The following is a 14,011-nucleotide window of genomic DNA, read 5'->3' as shown; positions in this document are numbered from 1 at the left end:
ATGTCTAGAGATACAAATTTAGGCATTGTCGGTGTAGAAATGAGAGTTGATGCCTTGGGATATACACATTGAGAACCTATTATTTATTGAGTGCTTAATAGTGAGAATCTTTTGTTGGATACTGGAAACACAACAATGAATTAAACAGAGAGGCCCTGGGGAAAAATCCTCAGGTACAGCAATATATAAGGGCCGGGTGGAAAAAATGACATCCATAAAGGAGCCAAAGACAAAATATCCAGAGATGTAAGGGAACCAAGAATGGGATGGTGATAAAGTTAAAAGACAAGACTGTCTCTTTTTTCTCTCTCTCTTAAGCCTATGTAATTTTTAAACACACTGTAAACCTTTAGAGGTTTTTTTTTTATCTGAATTTGGCTTTACTGTAAATCTTTATGTTTTTTTGGCCACGTGTCTTATCTGTTAAAACTACGGCTGTTAAAACTGTAGTTTTCCCAAGATGGTAGGCGTAAGTTTATCACACTGGCCACGGAAGTCTCTGTCTCTAGCAAAACAGAGCCCACCTGAGAAAAATGTTGTTAACAGAAGCCGTGCTTCTTTCTGTTCTTTTGTTTTTAGAATCCCTTTAAAGCTTTTGTCATTTTATGTGGAAATTTAACCGCACTCCTGGTACCATATGTAGAGTGTAGTTTTCCTTGCCAGTCGCCTGGGCCCTGTCACAGCTGCAGTCCCCAAATAACACACAGGACACTATATTAATTATGAAGCTGTTGGCCGTTTGCTTGTTTCTTACTGGCTAGCTCTGACTTAAGTATTTAACCCATAATGTTAATCTAAGTATTTCTTTTACTGGAGAAAAGGGTCCAGACGTCTTACTCTGGTGGCCTATATGGTGTTTGCCTGTGTATTTTTCTTTCCCAGAATCCTCCTTAACTCCTAGTTCCACCTATCTTGCTTCCCTATTGGCCAACAGTGCTTTATTGACATATGCACAGGACTTCCCCATCAGATAGGACCATGAAAAGTTGCCTCTAACTCCTACTCTCCCAAGGCAGGAAGTGCATTGGAGTAAGTGGATGAATGTCCCCAAAATGCTATGTTAAATTCTAATTTCTCTACATTATTGCCTTAGAAGTGGGAGTCTTTGGAAAGTGTCTCAAGAGTGGAGCCCTCATGAATGAGATCAACGACCTCAAGAGAGGAACCCAGAGCTCTCCTTGCCTTATGAGTCTATGAAGAGATGCCTGAAGTCTTGACCCTCACCAGAATCAGACCACCATGGCTCCTGGTCTCTAGGATTCCAGAACTATGGCCATTCTGACTATATAGAAGTTCAGTAAGATGTACAAAAAGGGCAAGTATTTGGGCAGCTTCCTTAAATTAGCCATGTAATATTTTTGTTTGTAGGTTAGTTAAGTCATTTTATTTAGGTTTTTGTTTTAAAGTCTATGAGGAATACATTCTGCTGTTCAAGCTGTCTGGGCTGTGATAACTTCTTATAGCATCTCAAAGAGACCAAGACAGACCTGAGAATTCAGAAGACTGATGGGAAGAAACATTGTGGGGCAGGAGGGTGTTGTCTAAGACAGGACAAGAAGGGTAAAAAGAAGAGGCTCTGAGAGGCAGGGTGGCACAGCCTTGGAACATGGGATGAACTGGGCTCTCCCTTGCAGATACGCAGATAAAAGTGAGTAGAAATGTGGCAGGCCTTTGGAAATGGGTAGAAAACACAGATGTGGGAAGAAGATGGGGGTCGAGGCTGGCTTCCATGGCAAACTGGGATTGCTTAGCAGGAAAACAGGAAGAACTGCTGCGGAATGGTTCAGGGGAGACTCGACTGATGATAGGGCACTTCCGTGTGCTTGAGAAATGAAAGCCAGGTCTGGTGTTCACTTAAAACAGAAAAACGAGGAAAAAGCAGATGCTAGTTTAAGCAGCGACTACGGGAGGGATCTGCGGTGTCATCACATGCAGAGGTCATGGTTACAGATCTACTGGAGGAAGGCGGGGGGAGGGCACTGCTAGCTTCCTCTCTCCTTCCCCCAGGGAAGCTACTAATGATGAAAGAAGAAATGCACCCCTCAACTGCACCAGATTTTCTGTTGTTGCAGTTTCTTGACATCAAGGAAGAATAGCTTCTAATGAGGGTTGGGAAGGCTTGGACATGTCCGGGTGCTGAGAATCTCTACATATTATGAATTAGCTTCCTCCGTGGCTGCTCATTATTCAACACTTGTTCTGATCATTTTGAACTGTGAAGACTGACATGTGAAGAAATAAGAACCTTCCGAATCTTGCTAACAGTGAATTTAAGTTACTCAGCAAGCAATTTCTTCAGATGAAATAACAGAGCCACTGGTGATGACAATTTTCTTTTCCTTTTTAAGGGTCTTTGGGACTGTAATGGTGCTGGGCTGCTTTCCTTGGGGAGACTTCATGTTAGAGAAAGCGTGGGATGTTTTAGTTTCCAATATGTAACACATACTACAATAGTTAGGCTAGATAATCTTTTGAGGTAGAGCCCAACATCACTTGTGTTCATTTTTTGTCTAAGAACACAGTTGTCCTGTTTACTCTTATTTAACCCATGAGTCAATGTTGTGGCCTGCACATGGACAGTTAGCATTCTGAAGTGTCTTGGGAGAATCAGGGGTTCTGCAACAGGAAGGAGCTGCTGTGAGGCCTCACAAAGGCCTTCACTTCCAGCATCACAGAACTTGTGGTCCATTGGCATATGTCTGGTCGTGTGGGTTTCTACATGCATTACCTGACTTTAGATAAGCTAGTGACAAGCACGCTAGTGTCTTTAAAGCATTTCTGTCAGGAATGCTTGGTTGTTTTCACTAAGGAAGAAACCATGAAGAAGAACGAAGCTCATCTCAGTGGATACTTTCTTCTGCTCATTGTTACAAATATATCATTTATTCACAGGAAAAAGAAAAATCTGGGTGATGTAGGAAGGTGTGACAAGAACTTAATGTAAAATGTATAGCTTACTATCTTAAAAGTTCAAATTGCCAAGATGAATGATAGGAATATAAATTTATGTTTATTGTGATTAATTCCTAACCTTCCCTCAAGGTGTATTTTATTTGCATACTTATTTAATGATCATTATTTCCTGGTTATATGATCATACCATGGCTAGCTACCCACTTCCAATGCCATTTTAGCTTTTTCTCATCTTATAAGCATTTCTAATTTTTTATAATGTTCACAATGTATTAGTGTAATATGCAAAATGTTATATATAGCATTATGTAAATGTAAAGGATATATATTTACTATTTGAAGTGGGAGCTGAGATTTTCTTTTTAAAAATAGGGTTCTCTATCAAAGCTGTGGACACTGCAAGTCTAATATGCCATATCAGTGATACAGTTCAAAAATGTTATATAGCCCACAGTGACTTTTGAAGAGCCCTTCATGCTCGCCCAACCTACAGATCCCTGCAGAGGGAGGGGCCAGCCAGTTCCCTGTTTTCCTGCAGATGGCAGGAAGTCACACCTCTAAGCTGTGTGTACCTGCTGCCATGATGGCTCCTCACCTTCTGTTTCTCCTTCTGGGTCACGGTCTGCTTGGAGCTTTCTACAAGGTGGAAAAGTGCTTCATGCTTCTTGGTACTCATCATTAATTTTTTCTTAGCCTAGAGACAGAAACATATGAGCAAGAGAAGGGAAGAGGAAAAAATGAAGCAGAAACTGCTACTTAGAGAAAAGTTCTTCTGTTTTGGATGAGGTCTGTTTGTAAATGATTGTTGTGTTTTTATTTCTTTGTTCCCATCCTTTATCTCAAAATATGCTCAAAATACTACAGCAGCAAATATTTTGGTAGGGAATCACTGTGTATTTTGTCACAATTATTGGGTATTATATGCAAGAGAGTTAGACATTTGCTAACTCACCTTAAACTCACCCTCCCTCTTCTGGGGCTTTGGCCTCTCAAATGCTGGAATACACAACCAAGCCCAGACTGAGAGTTCAGACTGTAAAATGAAATAATGTCAGGGGAAAGTCCAGGACTCCCTGGACTTTGGGAGTCAGTGGCAAAGCTTCCTTGAAACTTGTGAAGATGTTACACAAGGGAGTTCAAGGAACAAGCTGCCCACAGCCCCTCTTCTAGTCATCCCATCATATGCCTGATGATAAATCAAGAGTACTTGGTCCTTGGTCCTTCAGAATTTGCAATTTTGTGTCCGAAGCAGACATGCACTTTACAACCGACATGTGGAACCTCTTCTTGTATTGAAATGAGGGAGGAAATGATTACAGCTCAAGAATTCCATGTGATCTAATGATTGTCATTCTTCATAAAACAATAAAATCATTTTATTTAGAAAAGAAACTTATCAGAAACTGGGGAATAGTAGGAGGTGTTTTTTCTTCTTTGAAGCAACCAGCTATAGAACTTTGTCTCTAACTTTTGATCCATTGTACTGACTTTCCTGTGAGAACTCAAGTGTTTACAGACAATTGTTCTTTCAAAACAAATCCCTTTTTTTAAAAAAACTGAGATAATCAAGAGCAAAATTAAAGACAAGCGTTCAGATGCTTTTTTGGGCTCTGAGATAAGTTCTCAATGTGACTTTCCTGGGCCTCTATATCAGTACATCTACCACAAGACTAGGGATTTGTTTGTCTAGAACAGTTTTCATCTTGGTCTCTGGAGTCTTCGCTTTCAGCAGAAGCTTCAGAAACAAACCTGAGGAGGGCTGCTTCTGAGGGCATCTCTGGTGGTATAGGTGGATATTTACTTGCAAAGGTTCTTTTGGGCTATTGACATTTGGGAGATGAAAAGGAAGAGTTCAACTCTTGGAATGTACATCTTCTTCAGGGACATGATTGGGTTTGCTTAGCAGATTCCCTGGCTTCTTATCCTTCTTACTCAAAGCAACTCCTCCTACACAGGATTATTCTAGAATAATCTTCTGTACATATGGACCTCATCTGCCATTTCTGTAGCTTAAGAACCAGTAATGGAATTCTCTAGCTTCTCATATCAAATCAAAATTTATCTAGAAGGACTCATGTGCTGTTTCCTGCATTTGTTATCTGGTCAACTAAGTTTTCAAGCAATTGAAAACTAGGAGCAGACCTTAGTGTAGTATTTACAAAAGGTAGACTATGTGCACTTGTAGAATCAACACAGGTGTTCCCATTGACATCACCACACTCCTCACACTCCATACCAAGGTAGAGATCACTAACAGCCTATACAAATAGAAAACCAAATTGGTGTTTGCTACTTTGCCTAAACTGCAAACTTCACAGAGAGGCAGCCAATATAATATGATGGAAAAGAACAATGACTCTGGAGTCCAAGAACTTCTAAGACTTCTTGGTTTAACCATTAACCAGATTCAAAACCTTGGAAATAACCTTGACAGTCCAAAGTCATGTATCACCTTACAAACATGCAGCTCTTGGCACATAAGAAACACTACCTAAATATTAACCATGAACAGTAACCATACTTTGAGCCATCCTCTGCCTTGGATTAGTTGAATGACACATTTATATAATAACTCACGTGAGTTATTTTCTCTTCAGTGGGTGTGCAGAAAAGCAGGAGGACACACCAATACGTGTGCACAGAAGCAAGAAGTCTCATCCTAAAAACTGAGTTTCTGTAAATGCTGTTTGTGTATACTTGCCTTGATTTGCTGGTTCCAGTTGTTAATAACAAGACTTGCTGTCTTTTCAACTTCATTATCAAGCTACCGAAAAGAAAAGCAGGAAGAAAAATTGTTGCTTTCTTGCTTAGTCACTGCTATTAATTAAATATCCATGCATATCAAACCTCGTAGTTAAAACCTATTTCAGGGCAGGAGACATGCTGACACCGACCATCTGTCCTGGAGAGGCATGCCTAGTGCTTCCTTTAGTCCTGAGAATATCCAAGGGTTGTAACTATCATTACCTTTAAGTAATTTCACATTGGCAAGCAGAAAAGTATCTTTTGGAACACACTGTGCTCTGTGATAGAGTTAACAAAATTGTAAAGACCATTTTAAAAGTATCAAAAAATAGAAAATAACCTTAATTTTATCATCTCAAAGTAATTCTTGTTAACATTTTGGGAAGAGTCTTTCAGTTGAGATTCTATTACTTATTAGATTTCTTTCATATTGCATTTTCATTTAATATCATATATGAAATTTGCTAGCCTAAAATTCACCTTCCTCTCTGTTATAAGTTTGTTTGTTAGGACCATTTTATTATGCCGGGGTTTGAACCTAGGGCCTCAAGCATGAGTAGCAAGTTTTTTTGTTTTGTTTTGTTTTTGCCACTGAGTTATACCCAGCCCTAGAAATCTTGCTTTGAAGAGAAAAGAGAAGCTCTGACTCACCGATTTCCTCTTCTTCTCTTGCATACTCAGGACTTGATGCGTCGGCTTTATTGCTTCCAACTCAATTGCTTTGCCAAGTTTTCTGGAAATAGAACATAATAAGGTTGCGCATCATTGTCCTGGGTTTCCATCTACTGTCCTAATTTCTGGGGAGATGCATGGCAAGTTACAGCGTATCTGCTCAGTGCAGGTTTGAAGTGGGGTATCGGCACCCACCCACTTCTAAAAGTGTGACATCTCCCTTCAGAGTAGGGGCAAAGGTGTGGGTGGGCGTGGGAGGTGGGCATGGGTACGGGGACTGCGTTCCTGGAAGCACTCACTGATGTAGGTCTGCTGCAGATTTCATGCTCTCTGAGGCCCAAGCCCAGGCAATGCTGAGACAGCTAGAAACAAAAAAAAAAAGGGGGGGGAGTGTCATTTCCTAGTGAGAGCTGAGAAATCGAGCATTACAGCCCCTGAACTGCCCTCGCCCTCCTGTTGGTCCCCTTGCTGCAGTTTCAGTCTCTCCTTGAGATGAAATTCAGCCAGTGTATTTATTCGAACCACAGACATTATACACACCGCTTTCCCCCAGTCTTTCTTTTTATTTGTTTTTCATTTGGATTTTTGTCTTTCTATTTTATGTCTGCAGAAAATCTGGAAACTAAAGTGGCCAAGAGAAGGAACAAGTGAAGGGGAGGAATTTCTGGTCCCTCATTTTACAGATGAATGAACCAATAAACCAGGTCTTTCGGGACGTAAGTGACACAGAATTTGAGCCGAAGTCCCTCCCACGTTATTTGTGCTGCTCTTGGGGTTGAAGTCCAAATCCTGCACCATGCTGACTTTTAAGACAGATTCAGATCTTTCCTGGCCCTGTGTCCAATGAACACAAAGAGGGTCAGTGCCGTGTTCCTGGAGGCATAGAGGGAGGACAAGGAAGCCTGATACTATCTTCTCCCATATCAGAAGTCAGCTTTTCGGAGTTCATAAGGCATCCGTGGAAGTCAGGACAAATTGCCCTAGTTAACTGCAGGGACAGAGCCCGTGCCACTTTTGATGGAGAGGAAGGGAGGAAGTGGCATCCTTGTCAGAATCGGAATGGATCAGAAGTGCGCCTCCAGTGGCCGAGTCTTCATCCTGCACTGGGACAATAGGAAAACCATACCAAAGGCCAGGGTTTCTACAGTCTAATCCAGCACCAGAGAGTGCCTACTGTGTGCTTCCAGTGACAGGAGATTATGGGAAAGATAAAATTAATTCACGTTCCCACGAAGGGGGTGAGTGGTGGCTGGGTGAGAATGAGGGCCGGGATGCAAACAGGAAGAAGCAAGTTGGGGTGTGTTGACAATGTCTGCCTTTGGTGGTGGTTAGTTCTGCAGTGTACACGTCTATTAAACTGGACCAAACCTGCATGTAAAATTAGTGCTGCTAGAGGTGGAGGCAGGAGGATCAAGTCATCCAAGGTTACATAAGGAATTAGTGATCAGCTCAGGCTGCATGGGACATTGGCTCCAATAACAAGTAAGTGTTTATCATTTCATGGAAATTAAGCCAAATATAATTGTGTTTATTCCACAAAGAGAACCCCCCCAGGTGATTGCACAGGTGCTGGATGTCTTGGCAGGAAATGGATCATGTGGGCCCCAGAGAGCCCAGAGCCCAGGTTGGAAAGTAGATATCCCTGGCGCTGGTTTCCTCTGTGACCCTGGAAGACTCACTTGGCTTTTCTGAGCCTCACTAAGCTGATCTTGTAAAATAACACATTGGGATATCTGCGCAAGCATCTAACACAGATTTTGATATAGAGGAATACTCAACCAACTCTAATCACTAAATACAGTACCGTGCTGGCTCACTGACCATTCTGAGCATGTCTGCTATTTTAATGCTAGGGTTGCTATGGTGGCATTTAGGAGGTAATTTAATTATTAGAATCAAAATCAAAATGGCCATTCATGGAGTTCCCCTCCTCATTGGGTGCTCTGCTACGTAGACTTGTATTATTTCATTTAATTCAGTAACTGGGGAATGGGTTTTATTTTTGTTTGTATGTTATATTATATTTATTATTATTATTCATGTTTCTTTCAGTCAGGGGACTCACACTGTAGCCACACTAGCCTGAAATTCCCTATGTAGCCCAAGCTGGCTTCAAACTCATGGCAATCCTCCTGCCTCAGTAGACTTACATCAGTACCAAGTCATTCAGTTTCATTTCCGTCTTAAAGAGACATCTAGATGAAAAACAATGAGTTGCCCGAGGCCACTCACCTGGTAAGGGGTAGAACTAGAGTTTAAACTTGGCAGGCCAAGTGGAAATCTGTCTAAACCCCATCACTCCACTGTACTGACTTCTTTGTAGTCTACCAAGATATTGCCCTAAAAATAAAAGCGGAGCGAGAACCCAAGCAATTTCCAAGCTATTTGCTATCATCACAATGGTGCCCAAGCAGGAGTGGGAAGTGTGGTTCTAGAAGCTTTCCCCGTTCCACAACCTCTTTATCTTCACCATGAGGAGCCTCAGCAAGAACTCTGCAAGTTCAGGGTCATATCTGCATGCATTAGCACAAAAGCGTCATAGCAAGTTATCAGTAATGGACCTTTCTTATTTTTGCAAAATACTGAGTGTGCCTCACGTGCTAAGCCCTTCAGACAGTTTACTTCATTTACCGTTCAGGCTGCATGACGCAACACAACCCACACACACACTCAAATACACAGATGAGCATGTCTGCACCCCATATAGGAAGCAGTGGAGGAACAGGGAGACCAAGATCCTTGTCAAAAGTCACTGGAGATAATATGGAATTCACACTTAGTGCCTCTAAGACCTCCTGGCTTAACACTACTTTCTAGATCAAAAAGCATTACTGGCTGCGTGGTGGTGGCGAATGCCTTTAATCCCAGCACTCGGGAGGCAGAGACAGGCAGATCTCTGTGAGTTTGAGGCCAGCCTGGTATATAGAGTGAGTGCCAGGTTAGGCTCCAAAGCTACACAGAGACGAGAAACCCTGTCTGGAAACACAAAAAACAAACAAAGAACTTTCAAGGGCTGTTATGATCCACTAAGTATTTGAGGTTGTGCCTGGACCAGAATATATCCCCAAAATTTGCAGGCCATGGTTGGTAGGATTGTACCAGCCATGAGTGTGGGGAAAAGCTGTGAGTGAGAAATTTTCACTTTTAATTTTTTTAAAGGATTTTCGCCTTACCTTTGTCTGGTAACTTACTTTTTATTTGTGTCATGGTGACTTACTTTTTATTTGTGCTCTGTAGTGCTTTGCTCAGTTTGACTGCCAGTTTCTGAAGTCCCTTGGCATAGGTAATCTCCAGGTTGGCCCTGTAAACAAAGAACTTTTTAAGTAGGATGTAATGGTCAGTATTAGAAATAGCACACATAGACAAAGACACACAGGGGATGGTGGTAGGGGAGGTAGAGATAGATAGATAGATAGATGATAAATGATAGATGTATAGATAGGTAGATAGATGATATATATATAGATTCATAGGTAGATAGATGTTATATAGATGATGATGATAATAGATAGATATACACATGTACTCAGACACAAAGAAACAGAGACACAAACATACAGACATATACACTCTGACACACAAAAGGCCAGGATAAAAATGCAGTGTCTTCATGAGGAAGAGATATCTATTAACAGAAGGAGGCTTTTGTTTTTTGGCAAACCCTTAAGAATATCAAAGAGGATCCCCAAATAAAGTATACTACTTAACTCTCTTTCCACCAAAGCTATGGGTTGGATTGTGACTCCCTCAAAGAGGTTGTGGCGCTGAACCCCGGTGTATTAGTTACTTTTTTCACTGTGATCTGATGCAATGTCAGCAGACATGGCTTTATTTCAGCCCATGGTTTGAGCACACAGTCCACTATGGTAGGGACATACTGAAGCTGATCACAAACTCAGGTCCTCAGGTCATCAAGCTTAGTGGTGAGTGCCTTCATCTACCAAGCCATCTCGATAGAGCATTAAATCGGATGAATGCATAGTTCTTGAGTCAGTGTTGGGCACAAAACAAGTAGTAAATATTATTTGATAATGATGATGGATGGAAAGGCCCTTTAGACATCCAGAGGGAGACAGCCCAGGGAAAAGAGTGCAGTCCTTTATGTCACTGTCTCCCCATAAGGGCTTCTAGGTCAAGAGGGAGATGCTGACAGGAACAGCCTCTCCCTCACAATTCAATTTCACTTCCAGTCACAAAGTAGACAGAGCAAACGCTGAAGCTTAGCTCAGGTTCTCCAATTTACTTGGCTCAGACCCCTAGCCAATGAGATTGTGTAGCATGCCTTGGTCTCCTCACCTCAGTTAACCCTCCTCTGAAATCACCATCAAAGACATGCCCAGGGGTACATCTCCTATGTGATTTTTAGGTCCTGCCAAGTTGACTGTCACTATTAACCATCACACACAGGATATGTGATGTATCTGGAGCTGGGTTCTGTGATCAAGTTCAGATAAGGCCCAAACAAACTCTGATGTGTCCTTATAAATGGGGGAGCACTGGACACAGAGATAGGCATGTATGTGGGAAAAGACCCTATGATCATGAAAGCAGGGATCAGAGGAATATCTGTAAGCCAAGGCATTGTCCGCAAATCACAGGAACCTAGGAGGGGACATGGGATAGCATCCCCAAGTCAGTCCACGAAGGAACCAACAGGCTGGTGCCTTAATCTCATCAGACCTCTGGTCTCCAGAACTATTACACAGGAAGTCTTGTTGTTCAAGCCACCCATGCTGTGCCTCTTAGTCAGGATAAGCCTAGACAACTACAGAGCCAATAAAGAGCATAGCTGCCACTGATCCCATCAGCTCAAATCGAAGCTGGAAATAAAATTATAAGTGTGATTGAACTAGCCACATGGTAGCTTCAGAAGGAGCCTGCTGCCTTGACCTCCCAGGTAGCTGACTATAGGCAGATGCCTGGCCCCCTCATGCAGCAGGGATGCTTGTCCACTACTTTCTGTGCAGGACCAAGTAGCGGGAAGTCATTGGTTCTCTCTCTCTCTCTCTCTTTTTCTGAGACAGGGTTTCTTTGGCTGTCCTGAAACTCACTTTGTAGCTCAGGCTGGTCTCGAACTCAGGGATCCACCTGCCTCTGCCTCCCAAGTGCTAGAATTAAAGGCATACACCTTGGAGAACTCAAATTACTCTCTTCTTAAAATTAGTTTACAACTTCCTAGTTATAGGTCCATCTGTAGCTACAATGAGTTATGGTCCTATTCACCTCACACATACAGCCCCCCCCTTCTTTTTAAAAGATGACTTCTATCCAATTTGAGTTTTTAAAAAAATAATTCTATTTATTTGTTTGTACCTGAGTGTGAACACACTGCAGTACACACTCAGAGGTCAGAGGACCACTCAAAGAAGTCAGTTCTCTCCTTCCACTGTGTAGAGCCTGGGAATCAAACTCAGGTCCTCAGGTAGTCAAGCTTAGTGGTGAGTGCCTTTATCTACCAGGCCGTCTCGATAGAGCATTAAATCTGATGAATGATAGTTCTTGAGTCACTGCTGGGCACAAAACAAATAGTAAATATTATTTGATGATGATGATGATGGATGGAAGGCTCTTTAGACATCCAGAGGGAGACAGCCCAGGAAAAAGAGTGCAGTCCTTTATGCTACTGTCTCCCCATAAGGGCTTCTAGGTCAAGAGGAAGATGCTGAAAGGAATAGCCTCTCTCTCACAATTCAGTTTCACTTCCAGAATGTTCTCACAGGCTCTACAAAGGAGCCCAGAGGCCGAGTAACAGAGAGACAATTACCACAAGGGAATACTGCTTTCCTGAACATTGGTAACTTCATTAGATTCATAGAGAAAAGAAGGTTCCAGCTTCGGGAGGAGGCTCTTTGTTTGCTTTCAGATGATTGGCAGTTCCGAGTCTGGCCATCTCTGTTCCTGAATATCCACCCATAACCACTCCCTCTCTTCTTTCCCCACCTCCTCTCCAAGATCTCAGGTTGACCTTGAACTTGGCTTGTATAGCTCAGGGTGACCTTGAATTCCCAATTCTCCTGCCTTCACCTCCTGGATGCTGGGATATAGACATGTACCATGTCTAATTTCATGGGTGTTCTCTCAAGAAGGTAGAGACTCACCTGATGAGTTTCACTTGCCAGTGCCAGGGCAGATTTGTGAGTTTCCAGATTAAAATGCCTGTCACCCACACATGAAGATTATATATCTAAATAATGCCTACTTGTGTGTCTACTTTGTGACTCTGCAGATACGTGGCCTGTGCTCTATCTGTACACAAAGTGGCAACACCCAACCTCTGTTGGCCCTTCTGCCATGCAAGAGACTATTGTAAAAATTTTAGCTCTTAGCTCTTTCCATTTAAAGCTTTTTTTCCTTTATTTAGCATGGGAGGGAGCACCACAGCACAGGTTTGCAGGTCAGAGGACAACTTGACGGAGTTGGTTGTTATTTTACCATGTGGGTCTGACACTTAAACCCAAGTTGTTGGACTTGGCAGCAAACCCTTTACCCACTGAGTCATCTCTCTGGTTCATTTTTTATTTGTGTTGAACCTACAATAACTTGCATGAGGTGGACATCATTTGTCTATCTATTTCTGGGAGGGAACACCAGGCCCAGAGTTAAGTTGGTTGCTCTACCGAGGACACATGAGAAGGAAGTGATACAGCTAGCTTCCAAACCTGGGCAATCTAGCCAGAGTAACTGCTGCTTGACCACACTGCTTTCCTCCTCAAGATATGGAGAATGACGTAGCTACTGCAAGGGGAGTCAGACAAAAGTACATTTTAAAACTTGTAGTGCTGCTCACTTCTATGTTAATCATGGTGTTGTGACTCACTGCAGCTCCCAAGATGGCTAGGAGTGCCACTTCCAGCTGTCCCAGTGCAGATACTAAGATTCTCTGACACCACCCCCCTGCTGCCACCCTGGACCTTTCCCAAGGCACCCATGTATTGTAAGTCAGTTGGTGGTGGAGAATGGAGATGTTGGGGATCTGACTAAGAGGCAATGGAAGGGGGACTCTGATCTCAAATCCCATCAGCTTAGCTCATCGAGGTCAGGCTGTCTCTGACTAGCCAAATTGTGTTCTTTATCTCTACCTGCAGACTTCAGAATCAGCCAATCAGAGCAGGCTGCAGCCATCCACTTTTGTCTTCTAATTTCTACCTGTGACATCCAGAGAACTGTTCACCAGAAGGAACTGAGGTGACATACAGTGAGCAGGGGATGGGGAAGGTGGTGTGGGACATTGTCCTCCAGGCCCTCAGTGACTTTTACCTTAGCATTATATCCATGACTAAATTCCAAGCCAATGACAAACTTCCTATCCAATGACTAAATTCTTCACTCCTGTAAGAAGCTATGTTCTAAGAGGCAAATATAGTGACATCTGTCACTTTTGTGAGTCTGAGTGATTGGGAGGTTGTAAATGGAAGAAAAGACTACCATGCGGTTTTCTGTGATGTGTGTGTGTATGCCTGTGTGTACGTGTGTGCATGTGTGTGTGCCCATGTGTGTATGTGTGTGCTATGTATGTATATGTGAGTGTGATATGTGTGCATGTGTGTGTGTATATGAGTGTGCATTCTAAAAACGATATCTTTCAATCCTTTCAGGCTGCCTATTGAATAGACTGAACCTTGGCATTTTCTTGAGGCAGCACAGAGACCGGTTTCATATTTTCTCTCTTTCCTCTCTCTGT

General features: G+C 42.5%; 1 protein-coding gene across 2 annotated transcripts in view; it reads right to left on the bottom strand.

Moving 5' to 3' along the window:
- Nostrin (nitric oxide synthase trafficking) overlaps positions 1–14,011 on the bottom strand; it is a 55,740-nt gene that overhangs the window by 24,207 nt on the left and 17,522 nt on the right. For both annotated transcript variants that reach the window (XM_040745504.1, XM_040745503.1), the window contains exons 3-7: positions 9,548–9,631; positions 6,630–6,692; positions 6,310–6,391; positions 5,615–5,677; positions 3,509–3,607 (exon numbers count right to left, since the gene is read on the bottom strand). In XM_040745504.1, coding sequence (XP_040601438.1) covers positions 3,509–3,607; positions 5,615–5,677; positions 6,310–6,391; positions 6,630–6,692; positions 9,548–9,631 — 391 coding nt within the window. The remainder of the gene's footprint in view (positions 1–3,508; positions 3,608–5,614; positions 5,678–6,309; positions 6,392–6,629; positions 6,693–9,547; positions 9,632–14,011) is intronic.

The sequence above is a fragment of the Mesocricetus auratus genome, unplaced genomic scaffold, assembly GCF_017639785.1.
Source record: "Mesocricetus auratus isolate SY011 unplaced genomic scaffold, BCM_Maur_2.0 Super-Scaffold_100004, whole genome shotgun sequence".
Lineage (NCBI taxonomy): Eukaryota > Metazoa > Chordata > Mammalia > Rodentia > Cricetidae > Mesocricetus > Mesocricetus auratus.
Note: the sequence above shows the minus strand (reverse complement) of the source record. Positions and strands in the feature narration are given on the sequence as shown.